Source organism: Cnephaeus nilssonii (assembly GCF_951640355.1).
Source record: "Cnephaeus nilssonii genome assembly, chromosome: 6".
Lineage (NCBI taxonomy): Eukaryota > Metazoa > Chordata > Mammalia > Chiroptera > Vespertilionidae > Cnephaeus > Cnephaeus nilssonii.
This window is the reverse complement of record NC_137077.1, coordinates 63,830,818-63,854,558: the sequence shown is the minus strand read 5'-3', so window position 1 is coordinate 63,854,558 and position 23,741 is coordinate 63,830,818. Positions and strand designations below refer to the sequence as shown.

The 23,741-nt window shown below is 40.9% G+C and overlaps 1 protein-coding gene across 4 annotated transcripts; it reads right to left on the bottom strand.

Moving 5' to 3' along the window:
• SLC35E3 (solute carrier family 35 member E3) lies at positions 1–23,119 on the bottom strand. 4 transcript variants are annotated; one of them, XM_079774211.1, is made up of 5 exons: positions 22,517–23,119; positions 21,546–21,656; positions 17,062–17,220; positions 12,043–12,238; positions 2,138–5,098 (listed from the first exon to the last, which is right to left on the bottom strand). In XM_079774211.1, the coding sequence occupies exons 1-4, from the start codon at positions 22,916–22,918 to the stop codon at positions 12,053–12,055; spliced, it is 858 nt and encodes a 285-aa protein (XP_079630337.1). In that variant the 5' UTR covers positions 22,919–23,119; the 3' UTR covers positions 2,138–5,098; positions 12,043–12,052. The 4 variants fall into 4 exon arrangements, with proteins under 4 accessions (XP_079630339.1, XP_079630337.1, XP_079630336.1 ...); XM_079774210.1 differs by having other exon boundaries at positions 2,138–7,890; positions 12,156–12,238; XM_079774213.1 differs by lacking the exons at positions 2,138–5,098; positions 12,043–12,238 and adding an exon at positions 1–374.
• Between the last annotated feature and the right edge of the window lie 622 nt (positions 23,120–23,741).

Genomic DNA, 23,741 nt, shown 5'->3' with positions numbered 1-23,741 from the left:
ACACATTTTTGCATGTTATATGTGTTATGTATTACTATATTCTTACAATAACGTAAGCTAGAGAAAAGAAAACGTTATTAAGAAAATCATGAGGAAAACACATTTACAGAATTTATTGAAAAAAATCCATGGATAAGTGGACCTGCGCCGTTCAAACCTGGGTGGTTCAAGAGTGAACGGTATTTATTAATCACATTTATTTATTCTTTTAACTTTCCCGCATATGGCTTCATCCCTTCCCTCCTCCTGAGCTGTTCTCCTGCTTATTCTGATTCCAGCCACATATCTTGGAGCAGGATCCAGACCAAACACTTCATCTCGCTTGTAGTAGCTTCCGAAGCCTCCTGGAGCCACATGATCACTGGGTTCACTGCCTGAAATGTAACCATTCAATATTCTAGCACATTCTCAACACCAAGGATCTTAAAACAGTAAAGAATGGTTTAAATAAGTTATTTTTATAATTGTACAGGAAACAAAAAAAACTCTTCCCTTAAACTTACCAACTTTATAATGTCATCTCCGCTCATCTTCACTGTTGTCAGTGTCCCAAACACTTGAAAAGATGTGTGCTCTTTGCTTGTTGAGTTGCAGGGTCCTCGATACAGCTTATTAGACAAGCTCACTAGCTTTCAGGCTGCTTGCACTATCAATTTCTTTTTAAAAAATATGTTTTTATTGATTTCAGAGAGGGAGAGAAACATCGATGAAGGAGAATCATTGGTCAGCTGCCTCCTGCCCGCCCCCTACTGGGGATTGAGCCCAAAAGCCAGGCATGTGCCCTGACCTGGAATCAAACCATGACCTCTTGGTTCATAGGTCAACACTCAATGACTGAGCCACACCAGCCAGGTTGTGTTACCAATTTTTAATGGAGTTATGTTTAAAATCTCAATTTTTCTTTTAATTTTATTAGTTTGTTATGTTACTCGTGATTGTTTATGTTCTTGGTGAATTGTCCTGTCCTTTAAAAAATGATCCTGGTGATCATGGTATCTCCCCTGTCAGGTAAGCAGTCACCCCCTGTTTCAGAGGTCCCAGGAGATCTCAAAAGGCTATTTTTTTTTTTTTTATTAGCCTCCCACCTCCTGGGTTAAGGTCCACCCGTCACGCTCCTGCACCAAACGGCCAGCTGTAATTTTAAGAAAAGGAGAATTCAGAAAACAGGAAACTGACTTTTTTTTTTTTTTTTTAGGAAACTGACTTTTTTGGGAGTGTAAGAACAAACAGGAAAAGGAAAATGATGACATTTGGTTGATACAGATCATTTAATTTTAAAAGGAAAAATAATCTCTTATGGGTAACGAAAAATTTCAAAATTTAGAAATGCATGTAAACCTAAAACTGCTCTTAAAAAAAATAAAATCCTTGCCCAGCTGGTGTAGCTCAGTGGTTGAGTGTCAACCTATGAACCAGGAGGTCACGGTTCGATTCCTGGTCCAGGTACATGCCTGGGTTTTGGGCTTGATCCCCAGTGTGGGGTGTGCAGGAGGCAGTCGCTCAATGATTCTCTCTCATCATTGACGTTACTATCTCTCCCTCTCCCTTCATCTCTGAAATCAATAAGAATAAACTACCTCTTGATGGCAGGAAACAAACAAACAAATAAATAAAATAAAGTCCTTAAAAAATGCATAGCTCTGGCTGGTTAAATAATTATGTCGGCTTATTCTTGTGGCATATATAGTATTTATGAGATATTTTTAAATAGAAAAATGTGAATTACTATGGTTAGGGTGATATGCTATTTTCCATATTTAAGACAGCACAGCAAAAACCATAAACAACTAGTTGAATGGCAATAATCCACCTCCCAATGATTTCATATGATGTGTGAAGCAGCTTATCAAATGAATCAAAACATATCTTCTAATATAAAAAATATGAAAATAAGTCACATTTAATGTTTTGCATATACTTTCTTTCTTTTTTTAAAATATATTTTATTGATTTTTTAACAGAGAGGAAGGGAGAGGGATAGAGAGCTAGAAACATCGATGAGAGAGAAACATCGATCAGCTGCCTCCTGCACCCCCCCCCCCCACTGGGGATGTGCCCGCAACCAAGGTACATGCCCTTGACCGGAATCGAACCCGGGACCCTTCAGTCCGCAGGCCAACGCTCTACCCACTGAGCCAAATCGGTTTCGGCTGCATATACTTTCTAAAAACAGAACCCATGAGTAAAAAAATGCTCATGAACAAGAAAATCCTTATAAGGATTAAATAAATTCTTTCTCGTTTACTTAATCAAATCCGCTCTCCATAAAAACAAATGAGAAATTATAAATTTAGTCTAAGAAAGCAGAACCAGGGGATTTTATAGCTAGAGGGCCCCTTGGAAATCATCTGGATCCAAGCTCTCACTTTATAGATGAAACAGAACTGAGAGTCAGGTGACTCGCCCAATGCCAAGGGTATCCTAGTGCACGGCGGAGTCTGGGCTGGAAGCCACAGTCCTGATGTGCAGGATAGCCTCCCACCACAGCACCCTGCTGCTCCCAGCTGGCATTGGCCTTTCTCCTGGCAGGTTTCTTTTCTCTTTCACCTTAGCAGTACTAGAAACAAGAACATGCATGACTGGATCAGCCCTCAGCGGTTCATACGATTGTTTTCCCAAAGTACCTGCAGTTGGCAAAAGTAACTGTTGATTTTATTAATAGCAATCCATATGAGAAGAATACATTCAGAAGCTCAGGAGCCAGAAATAAAACTTCTTTTCAGAGCAAAAGATCATTGCTGTCATAGAAGCATCTGCACTGTGTCTAGGGGTACAGAGGATATTGGGTACTTGACAACTTCAGTTCTGTAATGATAAGTTACCGTTACAATAAGTCTTAGGCTCACACACAAAGAGCCCCCAGTTCTTGTCAAGCAACATTCAACACTGCTTGGAACACTGCGTGTTATTAGCCACAGAATTGTCTGTACTCTTGGACTCTATAGTCTGACCTCTCACACACTGACTAAGCCCAATCCAATCTGCTTTTTCGCCTCCGTCACTCCACCGAGGCAGCCTTACTAAGGTCAACAAACCGCCAATACAATTGCTATTTTTCTGTCCATGTCTACCTTGACTTCTCGGCAATATTATCACAGTTGTCTACCCTCGCTCCCATTACATCGTCATCCTCACTTTCCTTCTCCCCTTCTCTTCCTTTTCAATTTCCTTTGCAGAATTATCTTCCTCTACCAGTATATGCTGGAGTTCCTCAAGGTTCAGTAGACTTTTTGCTTTATACCAAGCTCATCCTCGTCTATGTGTTCATCCTTATTGGGTATACTCCAGTAAAACTCCAAGTTTTATCTCCACTCTAAGTCAAACATTTCCTAACTCCTAGATCTGTATATCTGATTATTTGGTTAACATCTTCAATCGGATGCCTGAAAATCAAGATGTCTGTGTATGAACTCATCACCTTCCTCCGCCCTTGTGTTTCCTAAGAGAATGGCACCATTCTCTACCAAGCTGTGCAAATCAGACACATGTGGTTATTGCCTTCACCCTCTCCGGTGCCCTTCATTTCAGTTCATCTCAAGTCCAGTGGATTCCATCGACTAAATTCTCTTTAATGTATCCAATTTTATCGTCTCACCACCACCCTTCCTAGCGATCACATCTTACTATAGTCATCACCCAACTGGTCTCCTGGCATCTCTCTGGTTCTCCTTCTTTTGTTTCAAAACAATGGGGCTGACTGTGCCATCCATCAGAACACCCCCTCCACTGAAGAACACACCCTCTTGCTCTTCTTCGATTTCTCACATAGCCTACAGGATATCCTATGGTCTCAGGCCGGCCTGCCATTCCAGGCTCATGTCACACTCTCTCTCCCCCCTTCCCTATGCTCCATCCTTTTTGCAGTTCTTTACACTCATAATTCCTCCAACCAATGTGCTGTGCCCTTTGCTTAGCTAACTTCTATGCATTTATCAGATTTCGGCTCAACCATCCTTTCTGCATGGATGCCTTCACTGATGCCAATCCTGGGCCAGATTATTTGGTTATCTGCTCCAGAGAACCATGTTCTCTTCAGCATAATAAACTCACTTTGTTTTATTTAATTAATGTCTATCTTTTCTGCTAGACAGATGCCTCTTGGGGACATAGGGCTGTCTTTGCACAGTGCCTAGCCCAGTACCTGGCACATAGCACACATTCAGTAAAACTTTGTTGAGTGAATGAAATTATTGTGTTCCTAATGTTCACAAGTATAATCCAGTTCAAGTTTGGAAACAGAAATGCAAAACAGAATATGTTTAATAAATCTGATTTCCACTCTTTTAATCAGACTTTCACCTTTGACCATTCTGCATATTCACTCACTCAACAACTACTGACTGGCAGAGCCAATGTGGAGTGCTTGATTAAATTAAGCTGTTGCTCTTAGATAAATTAAAAAAAAAAAAAAGATGACTAATGAGCCTGGCCAGTGTGGCTCAGTGGTTGAGTGTCAACCCATGAACCAGGAGGTCAGGGTTTAATACCCAGGCAGGGCCCATGCCCAGGTTGCAGGCTTGATCCCCAGTAGGGGGAGTGCAGGAGGCAGCTGATCAATGATTCTCTGTCATCGTTGATGTTTCTACATTTCTTTCTTCTCCCTTCCTCTCTGAGATCAATAAAAATATATTTAAAATAAGTAAATAAATATAGCAATGTTTTAAAAAAGTATTTTAAAAAATGAAACAGGAGAAAGCTTGGTTCATTTTAGAGAGAGATTCCTCCTTTCGGTTACTTTAAAAGGGACAAGAGGATTTTGCTTCATTACATTCCGCATATTTGGGAGCTGGACAGGCCAGCGTTCCCACTGCACGAACACAGTGTGCGATGCTATCGTTCTTCCACTGGTTCTAATAGGCAACATGAAAGTAAAAACATCAGGTTCTCTTTATTTTACAGGTAAAAACTGAAGTTCAGTCATGTAACATAGGAGAAGAAACAAGTGCAGTTACATCTGTAACAGGACGGCGGGTGTCCTCCACAGCACCGAGCTTCCGGCGTGCCTCTGGGCTGGTCCTGGTCATCTGGAACATTTCCCCCGGAATTTTCTTCCTTGTCAATGGGAAGACCGTCCTCAGGGTCACACCTGTTTACCAGCCTTTAGGTCCAGGAGTACATATTTTATTCACTTACATACTAGTATATGTACCTGTCTTGCTCCAACTTTCTCACTGCATTCCTACTGACATCAGTCATTCATTATAACCCTCCCCCAACATTTACTACACACACCCCCTCCCCAACTTGTATTTACAATTAAGGAGAATTTGTACATGGCACAGGTTAACTCAGCTGCTAGTGCACAGACATCACATGATCCTCACTGTGCTGAGATACTTTTCTCCAGTTTTGGGGAAATAATTATGTACACTGAGAACCATAGTAGACAAACAATGCTTGAGGCTCATCTGCTAAGACAAATTGTTCTGTACTTCTTAGCACAGTAAGATATATTTTTAGAAACTGAGAACCAAAGATTATTTAAAACACAAGCAGAAAAATCACACATACAAATCATACAACAGATTGACTGATACACTGAAATTCTGTCAAAATAGATTTTCCTTGAGGCTTTCATTTCAAACAAGTCAGGAAAAAAAAATCCTAAAAAACCCACATGGCTCTTTGTCCTCTTAAGAGTTGCTTTCTCATTTAAAGTTTAAAAATAATATTTAGAAAAATAATTATTTATTACAAGAGGGTTTATCTGTCTCAGTCAACTTATTGTGTGAGGTTAACAACAACTGCTTTCAATGTACTAATGTCAAGAAGTTAGAAGGGCCCTAACTGGTTTGGCTCAGTGGATAGAGCGTCAGCCTGCGGACTCAAGGGTCCCAGGTTCGATTCCGGTCAAGGGCATGTACCTTCGTTGAGGGTACATCCCCAGTAGGGGGTGTGCAAGAGGCAGCTGATCGATGTGTCTCTCTCATCGATGTTTCTAACTCTCTATCCCTCTCCCTTCCTCTCTGTAAAAAATCAATAAAATATATTAAAAAAAAGAAGTTGGAAGGCAGAAATAAATTCTGCAATTAAATACATGGCACTATGTATCTCCTAGGGTGGGACTTTTGTATTTCCCCTATAGCCTAATTAAAAACAATTATTCCTGTTCTGGCTGGTGTGGCTCAGTTGGTTAAGCGTTGTCCTGTGCACCAAAAAAGTGGCAGTTCGATTTCTGGTCAGGGCACATATCCAGGTTCTGGGTTCGATCCCTGGACAGGGTGTGTATGGAAGGCAACTGACCAATGTTTCTCTGTAACAATGATGTTTCTCACTCTCTCTCTCTCTCTCTCTCTCTCTCTCCCCTTCCTCTCTTTAAAAATCAATAACATTTAAGAAAAAAAATAAAATTAAAAATTGATTTCTTTAAAAACTCATAGAACTAAACATTGATCCTTTTTCTACTTCTCTTTCAAATATTTCCTAACATTTTCACCAAGTTTTTGCTTCGTGTTTGGATAGCATTTGCCATGACCTTTGGGTAAGAATTTTCCTCAGCCACCTTCGGAAGGCTGGACAATTCACTCCAAATACTCAATGCCAAAGAAAGCCCCATTAATGCTTCAAATAGGGGCCGGGGTGATTGGGGCAGTAGGAAGTAGTAGCAGAGGGGTGGTATTAAGAAATTACTAACATGAGCCCTGGCCGGGTAGCTCAGTTGGCTGGAGCATCATCCTGTACAGAGGAAGGTTGTGGGTTCGATTCCTGGTCAGGGTACATACCTGGGTTGTAGGTTCGGTCCCTGGGGCGCATATGGGAGGCAACCAATTATGTTTCTCTTGTACATCAATGTTTTTTTTTCTCTCTCTCTCCTTCCTCTTTAAAATCAATGAAAAAAATATCCTTGGTGAGGATTTAAAAAGAAGAAGAAGAAGAAAAAAGAAATTGCCAACATGAAAGGCTCAAAGAGGCCAGGAAAACAGTTACCAAGATAATAAGAAACCTGTCCAATTCCAACAATCGTCTTTTCTTTGGACCATTTGAACATGGAGCTATTTTGTTTTTTAACTTCACATGTCATTGGTAGAGTTCACTGAGAGCTCAAAAACAAGAGAATATTTATAGAAACTGCAGGGTTTTTTAGATAATGTATAACTTTTTACATCAATTTTCCACTGGAAAAATAGTACACTGGAATTTGATTTTGTTTTATGGTTTTCTGTCCTACACTTTGTTTTATATAAATTATATTTCATTTCTACAAATGAATTAAGCAGATTAAGCAGGAAGTTACACTAAACCAACTAAAACAGAAATGCTAGATTTAAATTCTGACTTGAATGCTGGCCAAAATGATAAGAGAGCTCACACTGGGGACCATGCACAAGCAAGTAGAGAAGTCCTATGTGTCCTTCTTTGGAAGAGTATGAACACTTAAATACCAGGACACACCTGTAGTGTGGTGACATGAAGTCCTTTGTCACTATTACAGAACTGTAATTTCATGTACTTCATTTGGTATAACCAAACCATCCTACATACTTCATACAATCATGACCTTTCAAAAGAGGCATGAGTTAAATTCTTAACAATAAAAGTACTCTAACTGAAAAAGTCATATAAAATTCCCTTTGTGTTACTTCTTGTAAACCATCATTCAATGAATTCTGCAATGTAATTTTTTTTCTTCTTTGAAAGTAACTCGCACGTTTAACATTTTTTAATCTTCTTGGGGTGATTTTCTTTTCTCCACAAAAACCCAATTAAGGACGTTGTACCAGTTTACTCTTACTTCCTTCCTGTTCACTGAGTTTAAAGTGGGTATAGGCGAGAATGCCAAATAGTGTACATAACATGCCAAGACACTGATTAACTGACAGCGGATCCTTAAATAAAACATAGCCTCCAAATAAAGTGATGCAGAACTTGAAGTGTCCAAACATGTTGTAGCTGAGGTTTTTGGATAAGGATAAAAAGGAATAACAGGCTAACACACACACACACACACACACACACACACACACACACCACGCACGCACGCGCGCGGAGCAAGGGCTTCCTGTGCCTGGGAAGAACTGCAGGACACACGGCCGAACAGCTAGCTGTCCACCCTGTCCCTCGTCTAAAGAACAACAGGAGCTTCAGTGAAGTGCTGGGTCAATCCTAGTTCTACAGGTCGGTTTCAGCAATTAGTCAGAGGCAGGAGGCTGCTTCAGCTATTCCTGCTCACCTCTCCAAAGAGAGAAAAGGGGCTAACACAGAAGGTTAGGAAAGGAATTCCGAGCAAGGGAGAGAGAAGACATTTTGTACAGCAATTTATGATTGTTTTAAAGTGCCATTTCTAATAATAACTTCCCTTGGCAAGTGAGGTGAGAGGAGATGTGTAAGGCACCAGAGAGCTGATTCAAGGTGAGCTCACCCAGTGTGCTTATTTAGGAGGGTGTGGGGGAGGGGGAAGGAAGCAATACTGAGCCCCAATGACATGCCAGGCACTAAGCACCATATGTGTTAGCTATAATAATAATCAGCAGCAGTATTTATGCATAATAAACACCTGTCAGGAGGTGCTTGACACATATTCTCTCAAACACTCAAAACAACCAACCACCATTTCGTAGATATTCCGTTTCATAAGTGACGAGAGTGAGGCCCGAGAGCTTACAGCTTGCCCAGGCCCACAGGGAGGGGCCGAGCCGGCGTATGTGCACCTGGATCTGCCTGACCTCAAAGCCTGGCTCTTTCCTCTGTTCTGGGGCCGACTGAGCAGCCTGGACGTTCCTCTAGGCAGGGAAATGCTGGCGTGGCACAGGGTTACCTGAGCTTGCCTGACCCAACAGAGGCGATTTCCTCAGAGACAGAGGATCTTCCCAAGGATGGTGATGAGAACGTGAGAACTATGCTTTGTTTCCAATGATGGGCTATCTTCAAGTGCACTGGCTCTAACACCTCGGCATTTCTTTATCCCCCAGCCTCTTTTAAGTAGATCATGATGTGTTAAAGGTATTTATACAAGAGGGAAGGCTAACTTAAAGAAATTCTTCAGTGAATCCCTTTGTCAATAAAATAAGGAGCAGCTATACTTGATATTTACAAGTCCTCTCTCTAATTTTCCACTCGTTAAACGTTCACTTCAGCACCCTGAAAGCTCTTCTCCAATCTGTCAGGACCTCCAGCTTGTGAAACCCCTCCATGGGTTACCAGTCTCGCTCGTACCTTCTGTTGGTGGGATTCCTCCTCACTTGGTTGCTACAGCACTCTCCTTCCTTTCCACCTCGGTCGCTCCTTCCCTGTCTCTTCCGCTTAGCTCCTCTCGTCCCTCTGAACTCTAAACACTGAATGACACAGGATTCAATCTTTGGGCGTCTTTTCTTCTACTTGTTTGCTTGGCCATCTCAACCAGTCTCACCACTTTAAACCACTGGCTCTCTCTGGACCCTCCCCAGCTAAGACCCTGAGCTTCCAGACCTGTTCACCCAAAACAGCACCCGCTCTTCCTCCCCACCCCCAAACCTCAGGGCTGTCCCATCCCAGCCGATGGCAACTCCATTCTACCAGGTGCTCAGGACAAAACCAAATGAGTCAACCTTGTTTTCCCTCATATTCTCCACATCCAATTTGTCAGAAAACCTGCTGGTTCTACTTAAATATATCCAGCCCTGGCTGGTGTGGCTCAGTTGGTTGGGTGTCTTCCCGTGCACTGAAAGGTCACTGGTTCAATTCCCAGTGAGGACACATGCTCTGGTTGAGGGCTCAATGCCTGGTAGGGGGTGTGCAGGAGGCAGTCAATTGGTATTCTGCTCTCACATCAATGTTTCTCCCTCTCCCTCTCCTTTCCTGTCTCTCTAAGAAAAATCAATAAAAATATTTTAAGAAATATCCAGAATCCAGTAACTTCTCACTGTATCCACTGCTACCATCCTGGAACCAAACCACTGTTGTTTCCAAATTAGAATATTACAATGGCCTCGGCAATTTCCTTTCCTGCCTTGCTTCATGTAGTCCAGTTGTTTGGCTCCAGGATGGAAGCAGTGGATCTAGTGAGGGGTGGATTCTGCCACCTAGACAAGGTCTGATACATGACTGGGGACAGGGAGTGCCACTGGTATCTACAGAGGCCAGGGATGCTGCCAAACATTCTATGATGCATAGGACAGGTCCCTGCAACAAAGAATTGTCTGGCTAAAAAGGTCAACAGCACTGATTTGGGAAACCCTGCTTTATTCTTGACACAGTGGACCAGAGTGACCCTATCTATCTATCTATCTATCTATCTATCTATCTATCTATCTAACAGCCTAATATGCTAAGTGTCCGTCCGACCGTTCGACCAGTCGCTATGACATGCACTGACCACCAGGGAGCAGACGCTCCGACCAGTAGGTTAGCTTGCTGCTGGGGTCCAGCTGATCGGGACTGGGCGAGACAGGCCGGACATGCCCTGGAGCCCTCCCACGGTCCCTCCCCTGCTGGCCAATCTCCCACAGTCCCTCCCCAGCCTCTAAAATATTTCCTCTAATTAATTTCGTTTCAATGTGCACGAATCCATGCACTGGGCCTCTAGCTAGAACATAAGTAAAATCATGTCATTTCTCTGCTCAAAACTCCAGCAGCTTCCCTTCTCACTCAGAGGGACAGTCCTCTGTAAGAGCTCTGCCCCACCTGGCTCCCTGTCACCTCTCAGTCCTACTCCACACCTCCCTCTGCGCTTCCTGCTCCAACCACAAGGGCTCCCTTATTCCTTCGTTCCCTCGCCTGGAATGCTATTCATCCTGATCTGCCTGGAGCAGCCTCTTTCCCTTCAGGTCTTTACTCAAAAGGCCCCTTCTTACAGAGGCCTTCCTGACTTCTCTCCCTAAAATTTCACTCTGCCCGCAACATTTCACATCCTCATCCCCGCTTTATTTTTTCTCCCTGGCACTTAACCTTTTGCACTCGGATGTCGAGTGTGACTCGACACGGTTAGCATTAGAATAAAGGAATCGAGAAAAAAGCAAGTGAGTGCAAAGGGTTAACACTATCTAACACAAATCTGTATATTTTCTTTTTGTGTTTTGTTGATAGCCTGTTTAAGCCCATGAGAACAAAGTTTCTTGTCTATTTCATTATATCTCCAGTGCCTGACATACAGTAGATATTCAATATGTAAATATTAAGTCAATGAACAGTTTACAGTGGGTGTTCAATAAATGTTTGTTGATTGCATAAGGGCACACACTTGGATGCCTTGACGTGGCAGCATGGTGCAGGAGTTTGGGGACCAGACTGCATGGTTTGAAATCTAGATGAACACGTCTCAGCTACATGACCTCGAGTTATTGACACTCTCTGCACCTCAACTTCCTCCTCTGCAAAATAAAGTAACAGAATTTACCTCACAGAGCTGCTGTGAGAACTAAATGCCTAACATACCCAAGGTGATTGGAAAAGTACCTGGCACAAAATAAACACTTATTAAGTGTTGATCTTTTAAAAAATGATTATTATTGCTGTTATTTATTGATAGTTGGCAAGTAGGATGTTTTTTTACTTTGATGACATCAGTACACGATGACATAACATTACTAAACTACCTCTCTGATGTAAAGAAATCCATTCTTTGCATTTGCCTAAGAGTGGAGCAAAGTGAAATGAGAAAAGAAACAGAATGACAAGCAGAATGTTAAGAACCGGTAGTTGAGTTTGATTCAGACCTTCAGGGTATGATTTCATTTCTTAAATACTGAGAAAAACAGGCACACCCATATCCACATAAGTACAAAAACATATGCTGGAATTCAGAGGTCACATGCCAATTTCAGAGGCCTTGTTATATTTTGTTATGTGGATAACCACACCTCTACTTTATTACTATAGATAACTGAGAATTGACTGATGACCCAAGCATCCATCCCATTATTCAACCCACAAATATTTATTTAACCCCACTGTGCAAGAAATGATTCTCTATGTTAATTTTGATAAGGGAAATGGTCATCTATGACTTGAGAAAATGAAAAAATGTTCATGATATAGAAAGCTAATCCATTTTCCCAGTTCACATTTCTTTAAATTTCTATAGACTTTAGTGTGGAATGAGATGATTAAAGATTAAAAATAACTTACTCTACTCAATTCAGGCCATGCAGTAGTAATTGTCAGACTCAAGGAAGTTAATGTGATGGCGTTTTAGAAAATATAAAAGACTATGCATTTGTAAGTCATTAGGAAAAGGATACGTGACTGGTGAAGTGTTCCCAATGATCCAATAAATTGATAAGTTCACCATGAAAGCTATTACTCCGGAGAGAAGCACCATAAGCTACAAATAAACCAAAAGAATCATTAATGCAGCTTCAATCATTATAATCTTCAAGGGAAAATACATTTCATTAGGCATTTCTAAAAACTCAAATATCAACCATTACGAACAAATTTTTAAAAAGAATCAATTTAAACTCTGGCTGATGTGGCTCAGTTGGTTGGGCATTGTCCCTTCACCAGGAGGTTGCCGGTTTGATTTCTGGTCAAGGGCACATGCTTAGATCTGGGGCTCGATCCTTAGTAGGGGGTGTGTAGGAGGCAGCTGATCATCGATGTTGTGCTCTCACATTGATGTTTCTCTCTATCTCCCTCTCCCTTCCTCTCTCTAAAAATCAATAAACTATTCTTTTTTTTTTTTAAATGAATCAATTGAAAGACAACAAGAATTGAAGGTAAAAGAATAGAATGAATAATATTCAGAAATGTAATTTTGTCTAAAAAACCTCAAAGGAGCCCTGACCGGTTTGGCTCAGTGGATAGAGCGTCAGCCTGCAGACTCAAGGGTCCCAGGTTCGATTCCAGTCAAGGGCATGTACCTTGGTTGCGGGCACATTCCCAGTAGGGGGTGTGCAGGAGGCAGCTGATGGATGTTTCTCTCTCATCGATGTTTCTAACTCTCTATCCCTCTTCCTTCCTCTCTGTAAAAAGTCAATAAAATATATATTAAAACAATAACAACAACAACAAAAACTAAAAGGAAAATTCTCCAATAATATCCTGCCTCTGAATGTGAACATCCAGGTTCATTTTCTTATCCATCTGAAGAAAAACTACTTTTAAAAAATTTATTATACAAGTAATAGATGTTTATTATAGAAAAATCAGAAAATAAATATAAACATAAAATAATTCTTATAACCCCAACCATCAACTACTATTAATACTTTGGCATATATCCTTCCAGATCTTTCTTCTATTGAATTGCTCATATTTGTTCTTCTTTACATTAAATCAATATGTATTCATTGGATATCTACAAAACGAGGCCACGCCTTGTGAGGAACACAGTATGTTCTCGTCCTCAAAGAGCTTAGAAAACACTTAGGGACACAAAGTCATGGTAATCATAGCTTACACTTACGTAGTCATTATTACGTGCCAAGAATTGTTCTGAATGTTTTACATATATTAATTCATTTAATCCTCACAAACCCCACGAGGTAGTAAAATATTATCCCTTTTTATAGACGAGAAAACAACACAGTGAAGTGAAGTAATCTGCCTGAGATCACACAGCCAAGAAGTGGCAGGGCTGAGATTTAAACCCAGCAATCTGGCAATGGAAACCCTGCTCTTAACCCACTCTGTTAGGCTACCTCTTCGCCACATGAAAGTGAGAGTGCAATGCAAGATTTCTGGCTCAGGCAATAAAAGAATATGAGCTACCTCATTTAGAGGTAAACAGACAATATAGGTTCTATATGAATCTCTAGGCAGGACACACCATTTTGGGCTGGGATAATGAGAAAAGTCTTTGGATTTCAAATGTATGTGTCCATTAAAGAAAAAAGAGGGGGCAGGATTTCAAGCAGAGGGAACAGTATGGGTCAAAGCATGGAGGCATGAAAACAAAAGGTACATACATGGGATAGTGAATAAGACAACTTGGCTGAGGACTGGGGAACAAAGTGGGCTGAACCATTCTATACATATACAACATTCTGTTCAAACCTATCTCACAATTTTATTTTAAAAGTTATAAAGTTATTTGCTATTTCTAAAATAAGAGAGTTTAGATAAAATATTAGTTATGATTTTAATTAGTAAGAAGTTTACATTCCAAAGAGATGAGTAAGTCATATTTGAAGATTCTTTTGTCCCATGTGGGTTTTTTCAGTCATAAGAGGCCTAGTAGAGTTGGATTTGTGTCTTATTTAGGTAAAAAGAGTAATCCGTCATTTGTTTTACAAAAGTGAGGCCCATTACATTTTCTTTCCTTACTTTATCTTATTTTTTTATTAAACTGATTGGGGTGACACTGGTCATAAATTTTCAATTAAGAGAAAGTTGCTCCTTAAATATTTTAAAATATATATATTGTATTGACTTTTACAGAGAGAAAGGGAGAGGAATAGAGAGTTAAAAACATGGATGAGAGAGAAACATCAATCAGCTGCCTCCTATACGCCCCCTACTGGGGATCAAGCCCGCACCAAGGTACATGCCCTTGACCAGAATAGAACCCTGGACCTTTCAGTCTAAGGGCCGACATTCTATCCTCTGAGCCAAACTGGTTAGGGCAACGCCTTGAAGATTTTAAAAACTATTTCTAGAAATATATCATTGTTAATTTTATTGAGTTCACAGAATGTTACATACCTATTTTTGATGACTTAGCATTAAAAATACAACTACAAGCTCTACTTTGAGGCAATGATGCCCTCTAGGGACATTAAAGAAGGAAGGTGACTTTCCCTTATTTAAATGGCCTTGGACCTGCTGTGCACTAAGTTTCTTTGACTTGCCTTATGGCCTTTCTGCTGGGATAATGCCCTCTTCTTTCAAATCTGTTAGAGGACCTATGGCAAAAAAACCTCTCCCTGCCCTGACTGGTTTGGCTCAGTGGATAGAGCATCGGCCTGTGGACTGGAGGTTCCCGGGTTCGATTCCGGTCAAGGGCATGTACCTTGGTTGTGGACACAACCCCAGTAGGGTGTGTGCAGGAGGCGGCTGGTCGATGTTCCTCTCTCATCGATATTTCTGACTCTCTATCCCTCTCCCTTCTGCTCTGTAAAAAATAAATAAAATATATTTTTTAAAAAAACAAAACAACACACCTCTCCCTTTCTAATTTAAGATGTCTAAGCTTCAATGGTTTGAAGACCAGATCACTAAGATGGTTAGAACTTTTGTAAAATTAATAGGAAATATCTGACAGAGGGGACAGCAATTTCTACTTTGGAAAAAAGGGTTTACTCGGGGTGGGAATGGCTGGGGGGTGGGGTCAAGTGGGGAAAAAGGAGACATATGTAAAATTTTAGACAATAATAAAAAAAAAGGGTTTATGTCAAAGCACGTGAATTTAAAACAACTATCAATCTGCTTACAGGCAGCACAGTGGTTTGGTTAAGAATATGGACTTCGGAGCCAGAAAGAATCGATTCAAATTCTAGCTCTGCTTACTAGCGTAGGATCTCAAGTCACTTACTTAACTGTCTCTGTTTCCTCATCAGTCAATACAGGGAGAAAATAGCATGGATCCACACAATAAAATTGTTGTAAGTAAGTTAATATTTGCAAAGTGCTTAGAACAGAGCCTAAAATAGACAAAGGGTTATGTAAGTTTGATAAGTTAACACCACTAACAAAAAAAAGACATTCCTATTGACTGTGTTCCAAAGGTTACATGGGAAGCAGACATTCCTTCCCTAAGTGGGGATTATACTTTCTAACTTAAAATGTCACTGAAGTACATATCCCTTTGATCTGGCAATTCTACTCTTAGGATTCTATTTCATTAAAAAAGGTACCAGTTCACCCTAGCCAGTTTGGCTCAGTGGCTAGAGCATCGGCCTATGGACTGAAGGGTCCCAGGTTCTTATTCTGGTCAAGGGCACATGCCTGGGTTGCAGGCTCGATCCCCAGTAGGGGGCGTGCAGGAGGCAGCCAATCAATGATTCCCTCTTATCATTGATGTTTTTATCTTTCTCTCTCCCTTCCTCTCTGAAATTAATAAAATATATATACATTTTTTAAAAAGAGTTACTTAAAAAAAAAGATACTTTCATGAGATATTACGTGAGAAAAGTTAGATACAGAAAATCATGTGATATGCCATTTTTGTAACAAAACAAATGTTTATTTACGTATAAATACATGTGTGCTTTGTGTATGTTGATAGATGGGTATGTATACCAAGGAGAAAAATATGAAAGAACAAATACTAAATGTTGACATGACTTACTTCAAGGAACAGGAATGGGATAATGAGATGTGGAAGTGTGCATGGGTAGGAGTACTGGGGAAAAGGAATCCATGATAAAAAAAAAAAAAGCATATATGGTAAGGATCCATGCATATAAAATTATACATTCACACATACCAACACACATACATGTGTGTGTTTATGTATCTGAAAAATAGGTACATGAAATAATCACGAAAATGATAAAGGTGATTATCTTGGTTCTAGAGGACCTTCACTTTCTTTACATTTTTATGTATGTTCAAAATCTATACAATGACTATGTACTATTTATATTATCAAAACAAGGGAGCTCCCATAAGACTGTCAGCTGATTTCTCAACAGAAACATTTCAGGCCAGAAGGGAATGGCACAAAATATTCAAAGCGATGAAAAGCAAGGACCTACAACCAAGACTACTCTACCCCACAAGGCTATCGTTTAAAATTGAAGGAGAAATAAAGAGCTTTCCAGATAAGAAAAAGCTAAAGGAGTTCATTACCACTAAACCAACATTACAAGAAATGTTAATGGACTTCTTTAAGAAGAAGATAAAAACAAAAACAAAATCAATAAGCCTATATTTTCACTGTAAAAAAAGTAAAATAAAAATAGATGCTTGAATTATTTGTGGGCTATGGCTTTGAGTGGTCAGAACAGTAATCAGGCATCAGCAGACCTGAATTTTAGGCCTGGTTTTGTCACTATCTGTCTGACCCTAAGCAAGTCCCTTAATCTTCATGCCTCAGTTTCTTCATCTAAAAAATAATCCTTACTTTGCTTCCCTGAAAGGATAATGATGAATATTAAATGTGAGAATGGATCTGAAATAGTGCTCTGAACATTAAAATTGCATTCATAATGGAGGGATTGTTATCATCTTGTTTCTTAGACACAAAAAAACATTAGAACTCACCAAAGCAGAAACTGACCAGGGGCTGAAGAGTCCTCCTTCTCCAAACAGTGGCTCAAAGAAGGGCACGGCGACCAGCAACATGCCCGATGACATTGGAGCCTGGTAGTACAGCAGCTGCATTGAGTTAACTTGCAATTCATGCTGTTTGGCTCCTACCCACTGAAAATTAGGAGATAAAACCAGTTAGGCAGAAAAAAAAAATAGATTACTCATTATAAAGCAAAGATGCAACTCTAGCCCCAAAGACAGGAATGTGGGGCACAGGGCTGGGGGAAGAGTAAATGCCTGATTATGGTACAAAATTTCAAAGGTCAATAACATATACAAATGTTCGTAAAGGACCTTGGATGAGAGGAGCTTTATTAATTCAGTGTCTGATCATGTTTGTTTTTTTTTCCCTAGAGAAAGGGAGGGACCTCGTTTATTAACACTAGTGGACTCCAGGAATTATTTTCTTTTTTTCCCCTCAGTTTAGTTTTTCTTTCTTTCTTTCTTTCTTTCTTTCTTTCTTTCTTTCTTTCTTTCTTTCTTTCTTTCTTTCTTTCATTTGATCATGTATTTTCTTCTGAATTATAAAGGAGAAGACAAAGAGCCTCTCTTCCCTCCCGATTCTAGTAAATGGGGAAGTCCATGCATACATGAGCCCACAAGCATGAGATCTCAGGAAAATATGGCAGGAATGGAAATTTTAGTCATTAGTAGGAATACAGATGCAGTGTCCGACTTCATTTCTTTCTAAAATGCCACCCCCCCAAAAAAAAACAAAAACAAAAAAAAACTGGGGGACAGGGCAGACTAATTAGAGACGGAAAGGAACCTCAGTTACCCCAGGTGGCTGCCCATGTATGTGGCAGAAAGGTGTGTGAGGTCTTTCAATTCACTCTAAAAAGCCCAGTCAATGGTAAAAGGAATCTTTCTCTTTATGGATGACTTTTCTGCGGGTAATCTCCTGCTAATACACGTCAAGAAGTGAGATGATCACAAACCCTAACCAACTATATCATTCAGCAGAACCAACCCTTCAAAGCCAAATCCCACCAGTCCTCTAAATGCTTCGCAATTATAACTGTTTAAAGAAAGCTTGATGGGACCGTTTGAATAAGATCTGGCAAAAACAGCCAGGCCTCTGAATAACCGCTCCTACATAATTCTTTTTCCTGTAGGTCTGGGTATCCTATTACATATACTCTACGTCTACAGAAATTCACCAACACAAAAATAAAAGAGCAGGAAACCTGACACGTACTCCTGCCCGCCTTAACTAACAGTCTTCTGTGACGATGAAGGACAAAGAATTGATTCTTCAGCTGCTGCTGGCTCCTTGGGGCACCGCAGTGAGCAAAAACGAATGCAGAGTGTACGCTGCCCCTCTGGCAGCCTCGCCAGGCAGCTGGGTATCTCTGACACAGAACCGCCTGGTGAGTCAGGGCCTCTACTTCCTCTTCTTGAAACTGCTCCCTCAAAGGGCACCATCACTCCGATAGCTACATCCAAAGGACTCCCTTCCAATCTCCTCCTGCTGGAGCTCTCTGCAGAATCTGCAAAGTTCTCTTGGAAGAAGCTGACCTCTGGTTTGCACTGCTTCCTTCCTCACCTCTTCCTTCACTTACTGTTTTTAAGGTTGGTGTCTGGCCTTCCTCTTTTAACTCCCTAACTGATTTCTATTACTATCTGCTGACATCTATAGCTCTGACCTCTTTCCTAGAGCATCCTTAAACTCACATCTTCAACGGTTTATTCATCATCTTCACCGGCAAGCATGTCAAACTCGTGGCTGGTGGGCCGCATGCCTCGTTTATTTAAATAGGAAAATTCCTGCCCTAACCGGTTTGCTCAGTGGATGGAGCATCGGCCTGCGGACTGAAGGGTCCCAGGTTCGATTCCGGTCAAGGGCATGTACTTTGGTTTCGGGCACATCCCCAGTAGGGGGTGTGCAGGAGGCAGCTGATCGATGTTTCTCTCTCATCGATGTTTATAACTCTCTATCCCTCTGCCTTCCTCTCTGTAAAAAAATCAATAAAATATATATATTAAATAGGAAAATTCCTTTTTACCATTGACTGGGCTTTTTAAAGTGAACTGAAAGACCTCACACACCTTTCTAGCCACATTTATTTAAAAGAGGCATGCGGCCCGCCTGTCGCGAGTTTGACATGCTTGAGTCAGGACTTGTTTAAAATCAAGCTCATTTCTTCCTTCCCCAAATTAATTCCTCTTGTGTTACTCCAATAATTGATATAATCTCCTCCAAGGATCGGACTCCTTGCTTTCCTTACTCTCACATTCAGCCAGGTCCCACTAATTCTTTCTTCAAAAGGCTTCTGGAGTGTTTTTCCTGACTTATTATTCCACTACCACTGTGCTTGTTCAGCGCCCTCCTGTCTTCGCCCTGAACCATGGAGAGCTTCCAAACTGTCACCCTTCCTTCCCTCTCTTATTCATTCTTCATTTCCACGAGTTATTTTTTTCTAAAACACAGGGAATGATCAAGTGACTGCCCCATCCACATTCCTCTCGTAGTGCCTGCAGGGTGCAGAGCACACTTCCTTCTCAGGACAGCTAAGACTCCACCTTCGGGTCCCACCCACCCCTCAGCCTGGTCCTTCCACAAGGCCACTGCGGTCTCACCAAACAAATCAAGTTCTCCAAGAATGCTCCATCATCGCAAAGAAAGACCTCCGCTATATTTATTTCCTAAGCAAATTTGTCTGTTCTTCAATTTAAACGGTTCACTTTTCCATGAAGACTTAACTCACCACCTTCTGGGGTAGAACTGCCACTTCCTCCCTGGTGTACCTCAGAACTTTCCTCATACCCTGAGCTCTCCTACTTGTGATTAGCTGTCTAAACGTGTTTCTACAATACTGAATTGTAGCTGCTTTTCATCTTTATATCCTCAAGGCTAAGCATAAAGCAGAGGAAATGCCTACTGAATGAATGAATGAGTCAGCAGTCTTTCTACAACAGTCTTTCTATAAAGCTGATCACTCATCTTTTAACTCCTTTTAATGCCCCAGCAGAAATAACTAAGAAATTACACCTGGTTACAATGAGAAAATACAACTTTCTTTAAAATGAATTTTGGGGGAAATATACCTATTTTGTAACAGTACTTTTAACACTTACTAATAATGGAGAACTCTGCCCATGTGTTAGTCTACAATCATTCCTTGCTCAATCTCATTTCAAATATCTACCTGAGGGATATCGAATCCTTTGATTCTAATCTGTAACATGTTGGGACTTGTGTGAACAAAAATGTCCATAATGGCACGAACGGTGAGTGCTCTGAATTTAAATTATATATAATGAATACAAGAAAGCCTAATGTTCAACAAATAAAAGTTCTTGCCATATTTAATAAATATTTAATCCACACTGGGCCAAAAAAAAAAGGTTCATTTAGCAGAAAAGAATGCTCATTTACTTTATATGTATACTTTTCTTAAAGCACAAAGCTGAGCTTCCTCTGCTTACTCTCTGCAGTAAAAGAATTTCTGGGAGCCAGTGACAAGACTGAGTGGGCGCTCACCCTTTCATGCCTCTGGTGTCTTTTTTATACTGCTTCTCTACCACTAAAATGTGTATTCAACCCCAGAATGTTTACATAACCATGTTTCTGAGTGATCAGTATTATAAAGTTTAAGATGCTAAGGCTGTATCATTAAACTCCTAACACTCAGTAAGAATGCCTTAGTTTATAACTAGTGTATGTTTGCAAGAAAAGTAAAATTGGTTACGCATTTTTGACTCTAATTTCCCCATGCAGGCACACCCAGAATTTTCAGTCCAAGGTTTTCAGTATAGAGAAAATACTGTTTCACTGTACCCTACACCAAGTTACTTCCCCGCCCAATATAAAAAACAAAAAATATACTTGTTCAGATTTTATGGTAATGAAGTAAGTGGATCCATGAACAAATTTTTAATGAATGCCTGCTATATAGGCAAGACACTGTGCTAGTACAAGAAGTGAAATACCCATTGCTATAAAATATTGATATAGATAAATTATTCGAAGCCAATATACAAGTTGTAACAGGAGCATATTTTTTGAGGCAAAGATTTATAAATCTGTAATTTTCCTTTCCCATTCAAATTTTTGAAAGTGTAGTCACTTTTTTCATAATGTTATAATTAAAGAGTAAGTGATACATGTAACCAATGAACTCAGTCCTCAAGCAAAAAGTCTTATTACTCGTTTTGTGGAGATTTCCCAGAAAATAATGTAACACCGCCCCAAACTCAAACTGTTAAGCATGGGTATCATACACTTACAAACAGGTAGGTAGGTATTTGGTGAGCATCACACACCCAAGTTTCTCTGTTTCCTTTCTTCTCTTCACCTTGAGTCAGACAATTTATGCAATGATGCTTTCTTCCTAACAGTCTATTGTCTCTATACTGTATTTTATAAACCTTGGGATACAGCTTCAATTATGAAATCTGCTAAAAAGGCACATAAAGAAAAAAAAATTACCAACCACTTGATAAAGGGATGTAACTAAAACACCAAGAGCAGCAAACACCATTCCAAGGAAATTAAACTTCACATCGTAATAAGAATTTAGGATTACACCTAAAGTTATAGGAATCTGTAAAGAAAAAGAGGTAAATGTTGTTCAGATTAAGTTCAAGAGTATTCCTTTTATGGTGTCTTACAAAGTTAATTTAAAAAAACATCACTAGGAAACAATGAACCTCTATACATTTTTCTTTTCTATTTGAAAACATTGACTGTTAATCCTGTTTCCTCAAGGTTAAATATGATAGTTCTCATTGTGTTCACATTTAATTCTATTTAAAAATTTGGGTAATGAGTTAATGCATTGCACTTTGTAAGAAATGGAAACCATATGCAGGGTCATAGGAGGAAAAGAACCCTCAAATTAGTGTCTAAACAACATATAAATATAAACATATAACAACAGCACTTGGATCTTAAATATTGCAAATTATTAAGTGCTAAAATTATTTTAGTCCATTTCCTTTTATTTATAGATGCAGAAATCAGTGCAGAATGTCGCTGCTGACATAGTCTGAGACATATTTTATCTTAAACCTTTAACGTTTATCATACATGGTTTGGTTCCCCTGGGGAAGGTGGGCTGTTTTTGGTTTGAGATTTTGCAGATATCTGATTCACTGAATTGCACTACCCAATACAGCTTTCTTTTCTTCCCGATCACAGCATTTAAGGATATCCAACACACCGTAGTTACTAAAATGCACAAGCACACTTCTAGGCTAAGAGCCCAATGGAGTGTCAAGATGGCTTTTTTCCCCATCTCCCCCAAATAAGCCTTAAACTGACATGCCCACAGATGACACATGTGTGGATTTCAAGACGATGGAAAAAAGCGTGGCCCAAGGTTCAACATTCAATTCCCGGTGAAAAGGACAGTCCAGGAGGTGGGATGTTAGAGGAGCGCCAGGAGAAGCTGAAGCTACTCACCAGCGTGAGCTGTATTTTGGTGGAAAAGGTTTTCTTGTAGCAGAGGGTCTGGATCACTATGATCACCGGCGTGGTCATGGCCTTGGCCAGCTGATAGGTGCCGATGGTGTTGTTCTGCAGAGAGAGGTTGGTGAAGACCACGAAGCCACAGAAGCTGAGGGCCAGGAGGAGGAGCTTGGAAGGCGGCAGACTCTTGGGGGCAAAGATGTTCAGCTTCTGGCAGAGGTACAAGCCCAGCCAGGTGACCACAAAGTGCACCAGGGTCAGGCTCATGTTGGGGAAGCCGTGGTGCACATAGATCCATTTGTTGAGGAACACGATGCAGATGGACACCAGCAGGTTGAGCAGGAGTCCGGCGGCGATGCGCCCGTTGCCCCTCACTCTCTCCGCCAGCGATGCCATGACCCCCACGAAGCCGGGGCCCCTCAGCCTCCGACAGGGACGCCCCGCCTGCCTCCGGCGGCCCTTGCCCTCTTCCTCCGCGGCCGTGTTCCCGCAGCCGCTGGCTTCAGCTTCTGGCCGGCTGGAGGGTCCCGGGCGAGCAACAGCAGAGTACACATGCTCCGCCACCGCCCATTGAGCCCGCGACTACGCGGCGGCACGTCCCGCGCGCCCCGCCCCTTGCCACGTGACTCGGGGCGCCCGCGATTCCGCCCCCAGCTGGGAGCCGGGCAGCCGCTACCCTGCGCAGGCGCATTGGGCTCTGGGTGCGCCAAGCGGCTTACTTCGTTCCCTGTTCCCCCTTAGCCGCCTAACCTGGGCCCTGCGTGGGCCATCTGAGTTTCCTTTGACGTTTGGTATTTTCTGTGTGTCGGTTGAGTCGACTTGCTAGACTGCTGCTCTCAAGCTGATGGAATGGGCTGTGCACACGGTGGGTCAGCTTTATGTAGGAGACAGGAGCTGAGCAATTTCAGTCCTCCAAATACACGGAAGAGTAGTCAGTATGGTGAAACTTCTTATGTTCATCATGGTTCGTAAACAATGCAGATTTTCTTTTTGATTGTTTGTCCTTTTATTTTTCTAGAAAAGTGGCCATTTTACTTAAGAGTTTTAATATACTTGGTTAAAGTTGTAGATAATATTCTATCATATTTTAAATTTATTTAATCTGTTGTTATATCACTACTTATTCTAAACATTATGCATTTGGGGTTTCTCTGTCCCTTGATTAGCCTTGTCAGTGATCTGTCTGTTTTATGGGTCTTTTCAAAGATTACTTCTACTG

Excerpts from the sequence above, each read along its gene's own strand:
- SLC35E3 (XM_079774210.1), bottom strand. The coding sequence starts at position 22,918 with ATGGCATCGCTGGCGGAGAGAGTGAGGGGCAACGGGCGCATCGCCGCC. Across the intron at positions 21,657-22,516 it reads CCAAAATACAGCTCACGCTG|ATTCCTATAACTTTAGGTGT; the intron begins GTGAGTAGCTTC and ends TTTTCTTTACAG. Across the intron at positions 7,891-12,155 it reads GGGAACACTTCACCAGTCAC|CTACAACATGTTTGGACACT; the intron begins GTATCCTTTTCC and ends CAAAAACCTCAG.